The sequence below is a fragment of the Bidens hawaiensis genome, unplaced genomic scaffold, assembly GCF_021521415.1.
Source record: "Bidens hawaiensis isolate Kalapana, Puna unplaced genomic scaffold, B.hawaiensis_p1.1 tig00048125_1, whole genome shotgun sequence".
Taxonomy (NCBI): Eukaryota; Viridiplantae; Streptophyta; class Magnoliopsida; order Asterales; family Asteraceae; genus Bidens; species Bidens hawaiensis.
The window spans coordinates 56,623-74,942 of NW_027498607.1; the positions used below are offsets into that span (position 1 = coordinate 56,623).

The window sequence follows — 18,320 nt, forward strand, 5'->3', positions numbered from 1 at the left end:
GGATTTCCTGCGGCAATCCCCATATATAACGTGTGACTTTGCTGGATTCAGGGTTAACCAGCTGGGGAACGAGTCGGCAATACTCGTGAAATTTGGTATTATATTCACAGAGGTTTGTTCCTATGACCTTGTGATTAAGGAATTTGGTTTGGATTTGATCGGTCTCGTGCATAGGACAAAACTTTTCCATCAGCATCTCCTTGAATTCATTCCATGAAAGATTATATAACACTTGCTCAATATCATTGTGTTCCACCACACTAACGCTTCGCCCTTGAACATATGGGCAGAATATTGAATTTTCTCTTGATCGGAGCATTTGCTTATAATTACTATTGATTCCATCTCTTCCAGCCACCTTACAGTCGTAATGGCTCCCTTATCGCCATGAAACTCCTTGGGTCCAAAGTATTTGAAGTCTTTAAACAAACAACCGCTTATCTTTAGCTTTTTAAAGTCTTGTCTAACTCCACCATCGACATTCGACTCATGAACACTCTCTTCAATATGGGATGGCTTAAGTCGAGATTTAACAGATTTACAGGAGATTTCAACAGAATGAGAATGTTTTGAGTGCCCAGATTGAGATCTAGCTTCGGATTCATTCCTAACTGCTTCTTAATCATTCGTTGAATTTGGTTAATGTATTTTTTGGGAATGTTTTTTTCTTGTTCATTTTCAGGGTTTTTCCCTTTTTCCTTTCTTTTCTCGGCTTCCTTTCGGGAAGCTTCATTGTTATTACTTTATTGCAACATTCTTTTTCTTTTCAACTTTTCTTTTAGCTGAAATTTTAACAATATTCTTTTCTTAAAACACACATTTTATTTATTTCACAATATATATATATATATATATATATATCATAACATGATATATATTTATCTATACAACATTCATATATATATATATATATATATATATTTATCATTTACGTGATATATATATTTTCCTATCGTTATTTATTGTCACAAGTACTATTACACATAACAACAAAGTTTACAATAACACATAAAACTTCCAGAACACATCTCTCGTCTTCAATCTTTCATAAACTTCCTCACCACCTTGGTCAGTTTGTTACATTTCCGAAGAAGCTTGTCTCCTATATTCTTCTTCTTCTTCTTCTCATCCACCGATAACTTTTTCCTAAGGTCATCAGTCTCATGCAAGGCTCGGTCCAGGTGCTCTTCTTGAGATTGCGGGATCTCATTGGGGTACCCGTACCTTGGAGGTGGGTCGCTGAACCTATCATCACTATGTCATAATGGTCTTTGGATCTGTATACGCTCTTCTTTCGTCGGGATCGTGCCTTGGTAGGGTGGAAAACTTGATGATGCTTTATTCTTGAGTTCCTCGAATACTGCATATAAGGATCGACAGAGCCATAACTTGGATCCTGGGGAAAGAACGGTTCCTCCACTGGTGTCAATACTTCATTAGGGTTCTCAGGATACTCCTCCTCAGGGTCCTCTTTGGATTTTCTTTCGGATCTTCTTCTTCCTCAGGTTCTTCTTCCTCCATTAGTTGAGCAGTCTCCATCACTATCGAGGGCATACAGAAACTTTCATACGACATCATGACTCTCATCTAGGGCTTGCGGGATGGTCCTTCATTGTTGAGGCGAGAATCAACAGAATCGTAGACAGATGTTCCGGTGTGCTACCTTCATTGGTCCGAATGGCATTGCATCCAATCTAACGAATCGGACAAACGTTCCTCCTTGAGTTGTTTGTTTGCGAGGAATGCATATGATGGGTGAGGATTTGGTGGTACATATGTAGGAACTTCGGATGGGTAGTATGGTGGTATTTCTGATGGTTGATACGTTGGAATTGCTGAGTGATGATATGTTGGAACTTTGGTTGGGTGGTACATGGGTATGCTTGACGGGTGGTAGCTTGAGTGCCTTGGAGGATCATTTCTTGGAATGGGTGGACTATCGGGTAAATTGAGTGGACAATTCTTGGTTCCAGGGAAGTATATCGGCCTGGGTCGCTCAATGTATTGATCTCGGTTAAATAAAGCCTCATAATAGTCTTCACTAATGTTATCTTTGGTTAGAGGTTCGACAATTCCAACCTTCTTTGCTTCAAGTACATAGCTATCCATTATCTTCTTGAACGACATCTAAGTAGTTGGGTTGTTTAGAGTGAGGAGGGAAAAGAAAATGTTAGCAGCCTATCTAATCCCTATTTCAAATAAAACAAATAATAAAATAATCTCCTATACTTGGATCGAAGCTTAGGTATAATCTTGTAATACCGAATTCGCTAAGATCGATGGCTTTGATACCAACCTGCCACACCCCCATCTAAGGCCTGGGCGTATGACTAATAGTTGGTACCACATTTGTAAATAAATCAGAGTTACGTGTTTAAGCGGAAGTTTTTTTGAAACATGTGGATTTAAAATATAATATTTACATTATACAAAAGACGGGACCAATGTTTCCGTTTAAGATTACTTATTTTAATTTACGAAACCACCATTCAATAATATTCAAGTTTAACAAAAATATCCGAGCCATCAGATATCTTGAGCAACTTCGTTCTTCAAGTCCTAATCTTGGTTACCTGCAAAATGTTAAGAAAATACGCCAGTAACGAATGCTGGTGAATATGCTGACGCTAAAAATATTTTCTTTTACTTTATTACCCCTTGAGACTATGTCTGCCTCAGCCCATCGTGGCTTAGGAATAACAAAGTTAAAACCACATAATTATAAAGTCGAGTCTCTACACTAAATACCTCAGCAAACACCGCAACGTTCGACTTAATTAAGTATCTGTATGTATACACATGGTCGTGCTCCCCGCAGGAAAGCGTACTACGACTAGGTGTGGTGCGTTGTGCCCACCGCGTGTACCACGTATGTAAGGATCCAGACAAACGTATACTACAGCCTAAGGGCTAGGCTTATACTCTTATTTATAACAGTTTTAGAGACACATAGTCCCGTGTAGATCATTTTCATATAATTCATTTGACCCGTTTTAAAACAAGTTTGTAAAGTTTGAGGGCGTATTCACCTTTTCGATTTGGATCGGCTTCAAACACCGTCCGAGGGTCTTTCCCGTTGCTATCTCGCACCTATAGTACGAGTATAACGTTTTGTTAGTCAGATATACAATCCGGCTTAAGACCTTTAGTCTTTTATAATCTTTACCTCGATTATTTTACTTTAAAACCCTTAGTTAAAAAGTATTCTTTTCTTTTATAAATTAAAAGTCTTTCTTTTAATTTATATTATAAACCTTTAGTTTATTTATAAACCCTACGTTTCTTCTTCTCCTCTAAGAAATGTATTCTTTTCTTTTCTCTATTATTTATGAATAGTTATTTATTCCTTAAATAATATTTATAACAAAGAATTACACATATATATATATAATCACACACACAGATATATATATATATATATATTCTTAATTGCTTTCTTTTCTTTTCTTTGTTATATGTTTCTTTTATTTTATCGAGGTATGGAGTATAACCTCGACTTAGGGTATTAAGGCTTTTATAATATTTTATTATTATTTAATTCTGGAATTAAGTCTACCTTCGTTGGCTTATGAATACCCTAAATACTTGAGCAGCACTTCGACGTCTTTGTCTCCTTCAACACCTTCTCGATCAATGCTTCACTTCGTCATTTAAAACGATGAACACCAATTCTTCATCACTCACTGGCATGCTTTACGAGGAGATTCGTCGGGAAGTTAAGATGGAACACCTTCTTGATTGGAAACGTCGGTTGAATGTGGCACATACTTCGAGGAAACGACACGGATGTCGAGGAATCGAGCACGGGTTTCGAGGTGGATTGGTGATATGATTGTCGGGACCTAGAGAGATGTTATAGAGAGAGAGAGAAGATCAGATTTTGGTGTGTGGAATGGATGAACCCGACCTTGCTATTTATAGACAAAACCAGGAGGGGCATCGCGATACGCGATGGCCTTTGCTTGGCTCGTCGCGTATCGCGACGTAGGTCGCGCCAGTCACCATATAGGTCTGCCACACGGTGCCACGTGGCAGACATTGTGCAACGTGTTGACACGTGGTGGACAATGTGCCACGTGTCGGGACACGCGTCAGATGGTGTGCCACGTGCCACGTGGCACGCCACGTGCCTTGTTGTCAGACAACCCATCGCGATACGCGATGGGTTTCTTGTCTGATCCATCGCGTATCGGATGGGTCAGGAAATCGGAAATTTCATTTTTAACCCTAAGGTTTGGATTTTGACAGTTTTGGTCCTTTGACTTTAGAATCTTGACATTTTTAACTCATATTTTTCATAATGTTACATTAATTATATGGGCCGTCTCACAATGGGTCTGGTAATACGGGTTTCCGATATGAAACTACATACACGCCCCCTTGACTCATTATATCCGCCTAAACGACCCCATTTTCAACTTCCCTTTTTGAAAAAAAAATTTATTAGGAAAACCATCGAAAAGATGAAAAAACAACCATGAGCAGAAAACTTATAACTTGGTATTGATGACAATAATTAATAATTAACAACTTTGGTTCCGAACACTCTTAGATGTACTATCGGGCTAAAAATTTCAATTACCCCCCCCCCCCCAACATCCACACACTTGAGGTTGACATTGTCCTCAATGTTAAAAATATAAATTGTTAAAACAACATTTGGAGGACGGGGGTGAAATTGACTATGCAACATTTTATAACCCAGGCTATAATGTGACTGTTCTGACACTAAAAATCTACAATTACACTTCTAAAATTCAAACTAAAATAACAAAAAAATTATGAAACTGAAATACATGAATGATAATGCAATGCTCAACGTGGCTCGTAACGTGGACCCTCGTGTCCCCCAACTACTATAACCGAATCTGCAAAATCTTGAGACATGTAGAAGCAAGTTTCTCACAAGTGTAAGACATAAGTCTTTTAAGAATTTTGCAAAAGTGATTTTTAATTAATTTTATAGGACGATTAGCAAGCTAATTATTAAGTTTCATAACATTTAAACAAGTTAAAATGTTAAAAGAACTAACTCCCTTTCGTAGGAATCACGATTGCATTTAGCGTATGCAATAAGCCCTTTAACACCCCCCACCCCCAGCGTACCCCCAGGGGACAAGTGAGGTCTCGTGAGAGTTTATAGTGATCAACACCCACAAAGTTCCAAATACAACAAAATATACAAACAATCAAACACAACATACATTAACAAAATATATATATATATATACATTTGTTACCCAATCGGTTACCCATAAAAAATTTCCCAGTATTATATTATTTAACTACATATAGTGATGATAAAAACAAATTAAAGGGAAAATAAAACCAAAAACCGTAACCGATAGTCTGCTGCACCATCAAACCTACTACTCCATCGGAGCATCACCAGCCTATGCTGCATCACCACAACTCCCTCAGTCCGACCGTCAACCTGCGGATCAGGAATCCGAAGTGCCACAGGAACCGTTACCTGCAGATGAGTAAATAAATCACTAAACTAATCATCATACCGGACAAAGTGGGACCGTGTCTCCTCCTGTCTCGTAATGACTGCTGTGGTTGTGGCCTGAGTAGAAACTGTTGTTGTGGCGCATCATGCGCGGAACCAGAACCTGCTGCATGTGTGTAGGCACTCCCATCTGTAACGCAGTGGAAACACTTATCCCCAGAGGTGGTGGAGCCTGTGGACCCTGTCTGACCGAAACTAACGATGGAGGATCATGTAGGTTGCAGATCTCGGCCCTCCGAGCATCCTCCATCGTATACGTCTCGGTAGCAGGCCCAGGGGTAAAGTAATCAACCGGATATCGAGCAAACACCCCCAAACGCTCCGCCAGATGTGTAATGTAAAGACCCAACACTAACCATCTTGATTCACCCTCTAAACGACGACCTCGGGAAAATGAAATAAGCGATAACATCTCAATATCGGAATTACGTGAAGAGCTTAAAGGAATTCATCCTACTTTTCACGTCTTGCATGTCAGAAAGTGTTTGGCGGACAAGGAGGCGCATGTACCTCTCGATGACATTGAATTAGATATGAAATTGAATTACATTAAGCAGCCTGTTGCCATCATTGACCGTATGTTGAAGCACCAGAGGAATAAGGTGGTTAGGCAGGTGAAGGTGCAGTGGAGGCACCGCAGAGGTTCCGAGGATACTTTGGAATCGGAGGACTAGATGCTGAGACTCTACCCGAACTTGTTTCCGAATCAGCAGGATTCGGGGATGAATCCCAATTTAAGGGGTAGACTTATAACACCCCTAAATTCTCGTAAACCGAAAGACACGAGTGTAGAGTTTCTGAATTAGTTTCTCGGGTTTCGCTTGAAGGCTCGGGGACCCATGGCCATGTTCAATAAGTTTTATATTCAGTTTGGGAGCAACGAGGATGAGATTACAAAGTGCAAGGCCCAAAGGGTAACATTTTGAAGATTATAACATAAACCCCCCCCCCCAAAAAAAAAAAAAAAAAAAACCCTAGCTTGCGGCCGCAAGCTTTCCAGCCACCAAACCCTTCAATTTTGATCAAACTAAATCCATTCCAAGCTCCTAGAGGTCTTTCAAGGTGTGTACTACACTCCTATATTCTTTAATTGTATAACCTACGTCGTTACAATGGTCAATTAATCTGTTTCTTGAACTAGGAACAGATTTGGATTGATATCATTTGGCATGCTTCTCGAGGTCCAAAGTTTGAGTTATGGGTATCAAAAGATCCCCAAGTATGTCTAGTATATGATACTAAAATTTCATGACCATTGAAGTTGTTTTGATAGGTCAATTAATAAAAGCCGATTTCTGGGGTTCTTGAATGTTGAAATGTTAATTGTTATCATTCGGGTATTATTTGAAGGAATTGCCAACTCGATTAGTTTGAGGGGTCTTATGATAGTGTAAGAACAATAGATTTTTTTTTGTTATAGGGGCTGGTTTGGTTAGCGATTCCTTAATCGGTTTGTAAGAGGGCGTAAAATCGGTTAATTGTTAATTAATGAGGAAAAAGGATGAGTTTCAAACCCCATCAACTTGGGTGGATAAATATTGATGGGTAGGCTGTAATAATGTCAAATGTTATCAAAATTGGGCTGGTTTGGTTGGTGGTTGGTTAATAGATTCGTTAACGAACGAATTCGACACAATTAACATGAAATGGGCATAGTTTGGGAACCATTTGTGGTGATTATATTGGAAGCGAGTTTTGGGTAATTTAAGGACTCCGGGGGCTGATGTGGATGAAATATGAATTTTGGGTGAGGTCATGGGTCAATCCAATCCCTTTAGGACGTCTCGTAGAGTAAGCGAGTCGTTGTAGTCTAGTTAATGATTGTTGTGTGCTTTAACTTGACAGGCATGTGAATTGTGAGTGATTAGCTAGAGGACCCAGTTGTGATATTTGTGTGATTCATTTCAGGTGAGTTACATGATGCCCCTTTTAAATTGTCTTACGTTTTGGGCTAGCATACACACTTTATGATGATTTTACCCTTTTGAACCGTTTGGATGATATTGCATAGTTTATGTTATTTTTACTATCTATGATTGGAAGTTTGTATGATTTATGATTGTTTTATTTGGATGTGTGTGTGCGGTCACCACGAGGATGTTTTTGTTAAGCAGTGACTGGGTCAAAGAGATGTTATAAATTTTCCTTAGTTCCCCTGTTGGGGGTTAAAGTGGATGTGTTCCCGGATAGTTTGACTGTCCTTGGTGTGAATGGATGTTTAAAAATCCCCTAAAAGTGTATTTGTCCTTGGGTGAAGTTTATTCAGGCCTTTAACCTTGTGTTTTGTACTTGAGAGGATGTGACCCGTGTTACGTGCTCAACTGAGGAAAATTATTTATTTATTAATTTTATGGAAGTCGTATGTTGAATGTCTTGGTAGTTCTTTGATAACTTTCAATTATAAAAACATGAACTCACTCAGCTCAAGCTGACTTTATGTGTATGTTAGATTGCTTTCAGGTTGAATGTGGATGGGATTTACTGCTTGGATGTGCTCAAGACTACCCGAGGTCCCGAGGCAGTTCTAGTCGAAGCTCTTTATCATTTTAATAACTAAGACAATCATAAACTACCATTCTCGTCTTAAGAACAGTGTTTGGATTTTTGTTAACTTTTCTGCTGCAAGAATACTCTGTGTTGAATTTTTGAATTACATGAAACTAGTTTGTCTTTTAAATTTGAATTTGCTTGGAATGATTACCAACTGTAGGACTCTCGGGTTTTGGGGTCTTACAATTTCACTCTTAAAAGTTCATATAATCACAGTTTACAGTGATGATGTACACATAATCGAGAGAAACTGCCAAACTTTTAAAGGGAGAATTTTTGAAAGACCTTGACGCAATATGATTATTGCTCGAGCTACAGTTCGAGTGTATATAGATGTTTACCAATCCATTAAAGTACATCTAGAAGATGTTGAGACTCTAGAAAAATTTCATCATTTTAAGTACGTCAAAAGATGTCCGACAATGCACTCTATTTCAATTCATATCACAATCTTAAACATTATTGGCTTGAAAAGTACCATAATCAAATGCATATGCGCATTAATATGTCTTGCCAACTACACATGATTTTATTTCTTTGATTTATATTTATCAGCATATGTACAGCTATGAGACATCAGAATGGGTTAAAGCATATATTCAGGCATGAAAGATATGTGCTTATATTTTACTAACCTATTAAAAGAAGTTTGGTTAGTCTTGTTGATGAGAGAAACACAATAGGATTATGGATACAATTGATATGTTTACCAAATGAAGCAATAAAAGTTTTCAGGTGAAGATCATACAACATTTTTTAACTTAAGAATTCACATGTCAATGGACGGCGACGCAAATGATTGGCTACAAAATATTTGGGCAACTTTCACACAACATCGATGCTTATCATTTTAAATGATATATATATTAGGGGGAGACAATATGTTTTGCACTCTTTTACCCTTAGCTATGGTTTTGTCCCACTGGGTTTTCCTAGCAAGGTTTTTAAAGAGGCGGCATCTCTAAGCGTATGAAGTTGATAACCAAGGGGGAGTGTTATGAATACTTATTGATATGGTTATCAACACCTAAAATAGATTGGCTTATTCTCTAAGTTTCCTCGTCCCTATACATATTCCACTGTATATAATTGTAACATATACCAATAAATGAAATCTCTCTTTTTCTTCCTACATCTCATTATCATATTGTTTCAATTATTAGGCTTGTTTCACAACATTTATATCATTAACTAAATAATTTTAGATGAAATAGAGATAAGTTTATCTTAATGATTGTAACTCCATTAAGTTGAAGAGCTTTAGGATTTCCGTAGTGGGCGAGGAAAAAAGGGCGATTGGGGCGCGAACATCACCCCTGGGTGATTTTTGGGGCGAATTATGGGGGGGGCGAGGTATTTCTCTCCTGTGTTGTGTGTGTGTATTTATTATTATTATATATATGTGTGTGATATATATATATATATATATATATATATATATATATATATAGGGCTACAACACCATTACACCCCAAAAACAAAAACCCATCATTTGCTGACTGGGCGTCACATGACGCAAAACGCCCCATTTTGTAGCCCCTCCACTACACATAGCCTTATAAGATACTAATAGAAGAAAACTAACTTAAATCATAAAACTAGAATAACCCCAAAAGATATAATAATAGATTTAAAAATAACTGAGTACGGTGTTTATGGCTTTGCACAATAAATATATGACCATCATATTATACTGCTATATTGGGAATGGGAAGCTGACAAAGCAAATAGGTTCTCGGTCAAGTCTGTGAAGCTTTCGTTGTCCAACAACAAAGCTACGATTGGGTCCCAATAAAATGCAACATATTTGGTTGGAGGGTGGAGATGGACAGTACACCGACGTTCACAGCGTTAAGTGTGTGAAATGTTCAGCTTGTATCTCTTTCATGCCCTCCATGTGGAGATGTTATGGAGGCCTCGGAGCATTTGTTTACTTCTTGCTACATAGCTTCGGCAATTTAGCATTTAGCACTTGGTTTAACACCACACAAATTTTCGCTTTTTCTATTAAAGATCTATTTGAATTAATTCTATAAGTCGGTTCATAAGGACGACTTGCACTTGAATGTTATACATGGTATCATCGTAATAGTGTGTTGGTCTATATGGAAGGATAGAAACGATGCACAATTTTTAGTCAAAGAAGCTAATCCTAGATCAATTACGGTGGATATCAACACTCTTAAGGTTTAATAAAAGGAGGAAAACTCATCACAAGGACATGTGGGCAGATTGGTGTAATAAAGCTTGATTAAAAAATAAACATAATACGTGAAAATGGAGTCAAAGCAAGTAAATTTGATTAAAAAGAAAAAGGGAGTTTAGGCATGGATTAGTTAATAATTATAATCCCTCTTTCTAATCAAAGAACATGTCATTATTATCATCAGCGTGATTTTCTTATAATCATTTATTACACTTGCTAACATCAAAGTTAAACATAATAGGCCCTCTCACTTCTAGATCACTCAAAACACCCCTTATAAACTAAGATACTAAAAGTTTTAACCTGAATGGTTTTCTTTTGACGGTTTAGCTTGATAGATTTATGTGTACATAACTTACGTAGCTGTCGGTATGTGCATGTAAGATACACACACACAAAAACGACAAAAACAACTTGATTAATAAACAAAATGATTTATATTATTTTTTGTGGACAATTCCAAAAATAATTCAACCCACAATTTTGAAAAACTCCCAAAATGGTCCGTCCCAATTCCATCTTCATGATGAGATTCAACGACCCATAAAAACTTATACGTGGCTCACAAATCTCATCGTGACGATGAGATTTGAGACGATATTTCAGTGTTTTATTGCTCGTCGAGTCTCATTGTTAACTTTAGAACTTACATGTGAAGATGAGATTGGATTGTTGAGTTATATTTGGAATATATATTTTTTGTTCTCTTGATAATCTTTTGTATTTTTTTTTTGGTAAATCAAAAGAGACGGTTCAGTTTTGGTTATACTTTGTTCCAATCTCGAATTGAACCGGACAAAGCGCATCAAACCTAAGAACCGAACCACGTCAAATTTGTTTAATGTTTATTACCGGATATATAGCACAAATATTTTTATTTTTTAGCCAAAATTATTATTTTGGACAATATTCCTTTTTGGACTCAAAATTTTCAAAGCCCGAATACAAAACCAAAAACAATCCATGGCCTATCCAACCCAAACGTAAAAATCCAAACATAAAAACGAAAAGCAAAAAAACCGAAATCTCGGTTTTAGTTATAAGTTAAACACTTGAAACCAAAACAACCTATGCACAGCCTTAGGTCTAAGTTGAACACAATGCACAGCCTTAGGTCTGATCAATAACATGATTTTAAGTTAATCGATAACTTGAGTTTTAAAAATACATATCGAACAGTTCTTTTAAATGTTGAAACCCTTTAAATATTAGTCACATGCCATTATTGATAGCTAGAGAAAAAATGATATGATATTTCAACAAGGCATAAGCCCTCTCTCCAATCATCATTTGGAGCACAAGCAATAAAGTCAGTCGTTTTATTCCTCTTGCATGAGTAAAAGTGAGTTATAATGATTATTTTAGAGTTAACAGGACAATTGTGAAATGTGGTATCAAGTTGTTGAAATGATGCATCTCTCAAGTAATGAGAGTTTAGGTGTTACTAAGATCATGAGTAGTGGGGCGTTTTTCCCCACCTAAAATGTCTCCATAGCGTAGGGAGCACCGCCCCCAGGCGCTATGGGCTGTTTCGGGGTGGGGGGCGCTTCCCACAAAGCGCCGGATGGGAGGAAAGAGGTGTTTGTTGATTGGTTGGTTTTATTTGTTTTTTTTAATATAAGAGTAATAATAATGTAATGATTTGAATGAGCTCTATCCGCTACACCCAATTTAACCAAAAAGCCCATATGATGATGTGACGTCACATGTCGTAAAACGCCTCCATAGAGGCTTCATTCACTGCACACGGTTTAAAACAAAATCATGTAAGTCTAAGAATAAATTTAGGGAGGTGTAAGTTTGCAGTTACAAAAGAGAGATAATTTATTATATAAATAGATTAATAGAGTATATTGTGATCAAAGATTTGAATGCTAATAATCTTAAATTTTATTGAAAAGTCAACGCATATAAACTAATCCCACTTCCAAGTTTGCATATTTGTTCACTATAAAACTTGAATCCTTAATCTTACATGAGGGGAGTATCAACAAACCTTATATCGGCATGCTGCCATGCTACAATCCCTTTGGTTATCATGTCACATTATACAATTTATATTTGCTACTAAACAAGTATGTGATGTTCGTGTTTTTTGTTATTATGTCATTTGATATATTTTGATGACAAAAATACCTTTCTAACCTTAATTTGTTGTAAAATAAAAAGACAAAAGACAATGCAATCCATTGAAACTTTGAAAGTACGTACAAGCTTTTCTAAAAAATCTCTATGTAACGATACATCGTACTCAAAGCTAAGACAAGGAATAAGGCAAGATGAAAGTATAGAAAGAAGCTAAGTGAAAGCAAAACTATAGCCCTAATGCCAATCTACGACATACACTCTTTTTAAAAGTCCATAACCTCAATTTATGAGTTCTGGTAATTAACTCCAAAACCAAATTATCTTACAAACAAAGTATCCATACACACTTTCAAACAAGCACCCATGGTTATCCTGCAACAATAAACCAAACATATCCAAAATATATTTTCATTAAATTTATTCTATGTATTTTATAAAATTTTAAGAACTTTCGATATACATGGGCTCTTATTTATGATCATTTTTCACTGTTACACCTACCAATAGAATAAGATAGAGATGACCTACAAAGCCCTGTTAAAAACATCTCATCACGTTAACGACATGAGATTGATGAAATATTGGAAACACAAATGACACCACATTCTCTAAGATTAATAAACACCTATATATATATACGGGTGAATTAATCTGAATAGGAAAACTTTTTATGTTACATTTTTGATGAACTGTCAAGTGATATTTATTTTTATAGACTGCAAGGAACAAAGCCCAAAAGAAAGAGAATTGTTTTATGCTACTGGGATAAGTTGAATTGGAACATTTGTTTATTTTATTACCATTGTGTGTATATTTTAATACTAAAATGTACATTAATATACTATTATTACAATTTTGGTTGATTTAAATGGCCTAACTTGGTAAAAGTTAAAGGCTGAAACATGATAACACCGATAAAAGGAAAATTAGACCAACCACAATAAATGGATTGTTACAATCACACACTCACACTGTGTCAAAAAACTCATTTCTAGCGTAATGTTGATCCGATCGACATGGGATACTATATCATCCTACAACATAATTGTTAAGTATTAATTAGGAGCTAAAAAACGCATGGTATAATAACAATATGAAAGTACCCTTTACACCCTCCCCCCCCCCCCCAAATATATATATATATATATATATATATATTTCTTTCTCCTAAAGAAAAATAATAAACCAAAAAACTCAAAATCACTTGCTATAAATTGAAGCCATTTTACAAGTCCAGAGTGCCTCATCACATTCCTTTTCTTCCAAATTAGTTTTTTGAGTGTCACAAACATGAAATTGCTTAGGTTCCTCTTGTGCATTCTGTTGGTGGTGGTGGTCTGCATTAATGGTTGGTTGGCAGCCGAAGCAGCCCCGGAGTGTAACCCGATCCAACTAAGTCCATGTGCCACCGCGATCCTATCTTCCATGGCCCCATCACAAACTTGCTGCGAAAAGATCAAAGAGCAGCTGTCTTGCCTTTGCAAGTACATCAAGAACCCAACATTGCAGAAGTTTATCAACACTCCAAATGCTAGAAAGGTTGCAGCTACTTGTGGCACCCCTTTCCCCACTTGTTAATCACACACTCGTTATCTTTGTTATCTGCGTGTGCGCGTGCGTTTTTATTTGTTTGAAGGTTATTAAGTTCCAAGAACAAGGCACTTATATTAATATTAGTAGTAATGTCTGGAATGGTACTATGTATGGAAGTGTAATGTTTTTTTTTTTAAAGTTGATGGCACTTTGTAGTATGGTTTATGAAGATATTGAGTTTTAAGAACCTGGAATTTTGAACTTACAAAAACGAACAACCGTAGGACCTTATAAAGGTGTATTGATAAGGAACCGATTATTCAAATGATAGGCTCGTATAGGGTATATATGTACCGGCATGGTTGTAAAAATCCCGATTAAACAACTAATCCCAGATTAATCGCTAGTTGGTACCTCACCGACTAGTGTCCAATTAAGTGCTTGGTCAAAATTGAAAAATTCATATATAAAATTTGGTGCATGTATGTATATATGAAAAACTACATATAAATTTCAATTCGATCAATCCCTATTAATGTCGATTAATCACTAGTTCGTACCCCATCGCCTGGTTAACGGCTAACGAGTTCTATAGCACCGGGTACCGTTAAGAAAGTAGAAAAGAGGAAAGGAGACAGGTCAATAACTCAATAATAGCAATAATCTACTAATAATTATAAAAATAATAATAACCATCAGAAAATTCCTTCTAAACAATTTGGTTTTTCTATAAATTGCAGGTATTTGTTATTTATATTAACTAAACCTAAAACATTGGTCATATTGACCAAAATGAAAAATTTTAGTTACGTTCTTTCATTTCAATCAAGTATTTAGTTAATATGTAGGTTACTTATCAAATGGCTTGTAGTTTAATGGTACCAAGGTATTGTAATTATTAAGGAGAGAATCTCTCAAATGATGATGGTTCAAGTCTTATAGTGGACAAAATTAATGTGGTCAGTTGCGTTTCAAAACTTTGACCAAACTTAATGGTTCATTCATGTTTTATTTCTGCTCCCATCCTGCGTAAGACTGCAACAAGAGCATAAAACGGGTCCATTTCAAAGGGCATTACAACAGTCCAAAGCTAGGCATGATACTTATCCGGATTAGAAAGCTAACACCAGTTCGCACTGGGGATAATATAATCAAAGCAACCAAGTGTTGTGGAATCCGATTCTCGTTAGCAAACTAGGGATCACCAATAATAACATACCAGTTATAAACAACCATGGAACAAAACTTGACACATTATGGACCAAACACAACGTAAGCAATCATGGAAATCTCCACACCCACTCATTTAAAATTATTATCTCTCGAGTCATTGTGTCGTAAGACCATAATACCTATTCTCACCCTCACCCCATAGTCATAAGGCAGTGCAAGGAGAATCCTGCGTTGTGAGTTGCATTTTACGGTTTCAGTGCTAGCAAGTCATTCAAATTCCGTTTATTGCTGATTCTCTTAACTGGATTGAAGGTTTCTTTAAGCTACGCCATACTTTTTCAGAACTTACCACAATACGTACGCAAAACAACGTGACACCATCACTTAGGAGGTCTTAAAACTCCAATGGCCTCTAACTTTCACAGAATCTCAAACATACATGCTTTCTGACTTCATGGTTTCCATGTATATTCAACAACAATCTATACCATAACCACCTTAACATTTACCATGTATTTTCATCAACAATCTTTACCATAACCACCTTAACATTTACACAAACTGATCGACATGATAAGTGAGTGAAATTTCACATTTTACACATACAGATAATAGCTTTAGTTTTTAAATTCAACTTTTAGCTCCAACTACTTTTACCAAACATACCCTTTAGTAAAGTAGAACTAATCCGTCAACACTCTGCCAACCAACGGAATTGGCCAATAAGTTAAATCACAGCTTGTGTTGGGCGTAGGTGACCTTGAAGAGGTTATGGCAGAAAACCAGTGGAATGTCAAAACAATTAGAGGGTCACTAGCCAAATTTGTCTTAAAAATGTGATTGCCACGAAAAAGAAAAGAATGCAAACACGAGTATTCGCTCTTACTTTTCATCATACAGGTCAAAGCTAACCACCTCAATAACCAACATTACATACACGGTATATCATTCAGGTTTCTTACAAAACGTCAGGTTACTACAGGTTAACATGATATCATCTGCGCGAAAAGAAAAGATAATCCGGATGATTGACATGTAGCATTGTCAGCCAGCTGTCGGCAGCCTGCAACAAATCGCTCACCAACTGCTGATCATTGTGGACCCATAGTGGTACTGGCTTGAACTTGTAAGAAGCAAGACCAAATGCTGGTAATGAAACCACTGGAATACCATCTATCCCATTCGGATAGCTTACAACAGGTGGATGATCACATTGATCACCTGCAAGGAATAAAAGTTAGACATGCGCAACTTTCTGATTATTTATCGAGAAAAATCTATGACTGACCTGTCATGGGAGTGTGAAGAGAATGAAATGTGAGAAAGCAAGCATCGAGATCTTTCAAGGTGGACCCCATGGGAATCCTGTATATCGGGTACCTAATAACAATAACAATAACAATAGCACCACAAAGGTTCATCAAGTCACATACATGTGACAAACTCACTATAAGTATTACAACAAAATTTAAGATCTTCAAAATCATACCAAGCAACTGAGAACCAACTAGATGGCAGCAAGTCACAACTTCTTAAACTTTTTAATTCAGGAAAACATCGAGCAAGATCAAGTATCTGTTAACAGAAAGTAGAATTCAATAATGGGATGAAATTAAAAAAATAACCTACTTTCAAGTTTCAACTAACCTTATCAGCTAATGGTTCTCGGCCCCAAGGCTGATTCCGCTCCATATACTCAAATAACAGGCAACTTTGAGAGTTAGCAGAATCACTATCATCACTACAAAAGCCTTCTTCATCATTCATTGACAACTGACTCATTTGCATACATAATTCACTATGTTCATAATCACTGCTTGCATCACTACTTGAATCCTTAAAAGAGTCACTACTTGAAGAGTTTAAACGGTGTCCATATATTTGAATTCCGGATAAATAAGGCACATAATATTGGATCACACTACCAATGTCATCCAACATCAAAGGGAATCCAGCACCATATGCACTCCATTCTTTAAAAGATTCCCATAAATCACCTAGCACAAAATACGGTTGACTCTCCATATCAATAGTCCTCCATCCTCTCATAGCCCTCTGCTGTCACACAATTCAATCAGATTCACATTTGGCATGGTTATTGTTCTTAAACTAATAATATGACTCAGTTAATTTCAATTAAACAAAATATATATGACATTATAACACAAAACATGAAATGTGTTCATCATTAATCAGCTTCTATAGAAGTATAGTACCATTAACATGTTAAAATTGCGACAATAGCACCTTAACGGGCCAAAACGGTTAATGCGAAAATTAACGAGGGGGGTTCGGTACTCTCTAAAGGGGTGGTTGGAGGAGATTAATAAAGTCCAAGATTTAAATTAAATTACTTGGAGACTGAGTATGTTTATGGTTATCTTTAAAGTTTATTATTTAAATTCCTAGTTTAAGTTAATTCGTTTAGGAATAGTTAGTTAGGCATTATGTAAGCCCTCTATGTTCAGTTTATTTTTTATTGTATTCGTAGCTTGTTTTCAGTTAATAAAACAAAAGAGTCGATTCGTCTGATCAACCTCAGCGTATTCGTCTGAACGAGCAGAGCTCATTCGCATTCTTAAGTCGAGCTCAAGCTTGAAAAAATGAGTCATAAGCCGAGGTCAAGCGATTACTTAAAATATATACCGACGATGAGAATTAATCGAAAAATCAAGAGAAGTTAAGTGGATCAAACATTATAATGATATTTAATATTAATATTAAAATGAGAGAGAGTAACCTTAGAGGGATGGTGAGCAGTTACAGAAGGCGTAACCGATTCCAGGAACCGTTCAAGGTTACACAAGGCTGAAGAAGTAGAAGATTCCGGGGTATTGACGTCACTTTGAACTCTATGACGATTGCTTCTAGCTTTCACAGGATTGTAAAACCTGTCATCATCACCACTACGACTCCTTCCAAACTGCAATCCAGCTCCCAACATATCCAATCAATCACTAGTAGCAGTAGAGTAGATTGGTTAGATTAGATATAATAATTTAACCGATGATGAAACCGCGTTGGCTATTATTCTTTATTATTATTGTAAACAAAAACAAGATGGAATCAGCCGATTATTATTATTATTATTATTATTATTATTATTATTATTATTGTGCTTGTGATGGTTGAAAGGAGGAGGATAGTAATTGAACTAGTCTTTAATGAAGGCTTGATCACTTGATGAGACAGACCAAAATGGATGGGCGGCTAGTTATTACCAAACTAGCTGGATTTACTCACGGGTTACGACCAAAA

At 36.5% G+C, this 18,320-nt stretch overlaps 1 protein-coding gene across 1 annotated transcript; it reads right to left on the bottom strand.

The window, feature by feature from the left end:
* Positions 1-15,869: 15,869 nt before the first annotated feature.
* On the bottom strand, positions 15,870-18,055 carry LOC143597328 (uncharacterized). The gene is made up of 5 exons (XM_077075856.1): positions 17,803-18,055; positions 16,710-17,117; positions 16,552-16,637; positions 16,351-16,442; positions 15,870-16,283 (listed from the first exon to the last, which is right to left on the bottom strand). Exons 1-5 carry the CDS (start codon positions 18,004-18,006, stop codon positions 16,057-16,059), a joined length of 1,017 nt encoding a protein of 338 aa, XP_076931971.1. The 5' UTR covers positions 18,007-18,055; the 3' UTR covers positions 15,870-16,056.
* Between the last annotated feature and the right edge of the window lie 265 nt (positions 18,056-18,320).

Excerpts from the sequence above, each read along its gene's own strand:
- LOC143597328 (XM_077075856.1), bottom strand. The coding sequence starts at position 18,006 with ATGTTGGGAGCTGGATTGCAGTTTGGAAGGAGTCGTAGTGGTGATGAT. Across the intron at positions 16,638-16,709 it reads GAGAACCATTAGCTGATAAG|ATACTTGATCTTGCTCGATG; the intron begins GTTAGTTGAAAC and ends TTCTGTTAACAG. Across the intron at positions 16,443-16,551 it reads AGTTGGTTCTCAGTTGCTTG|GTACCCGATATACAGGATTC; the intron begins GTATGATTTTGA and ends TATTGTTATTAG.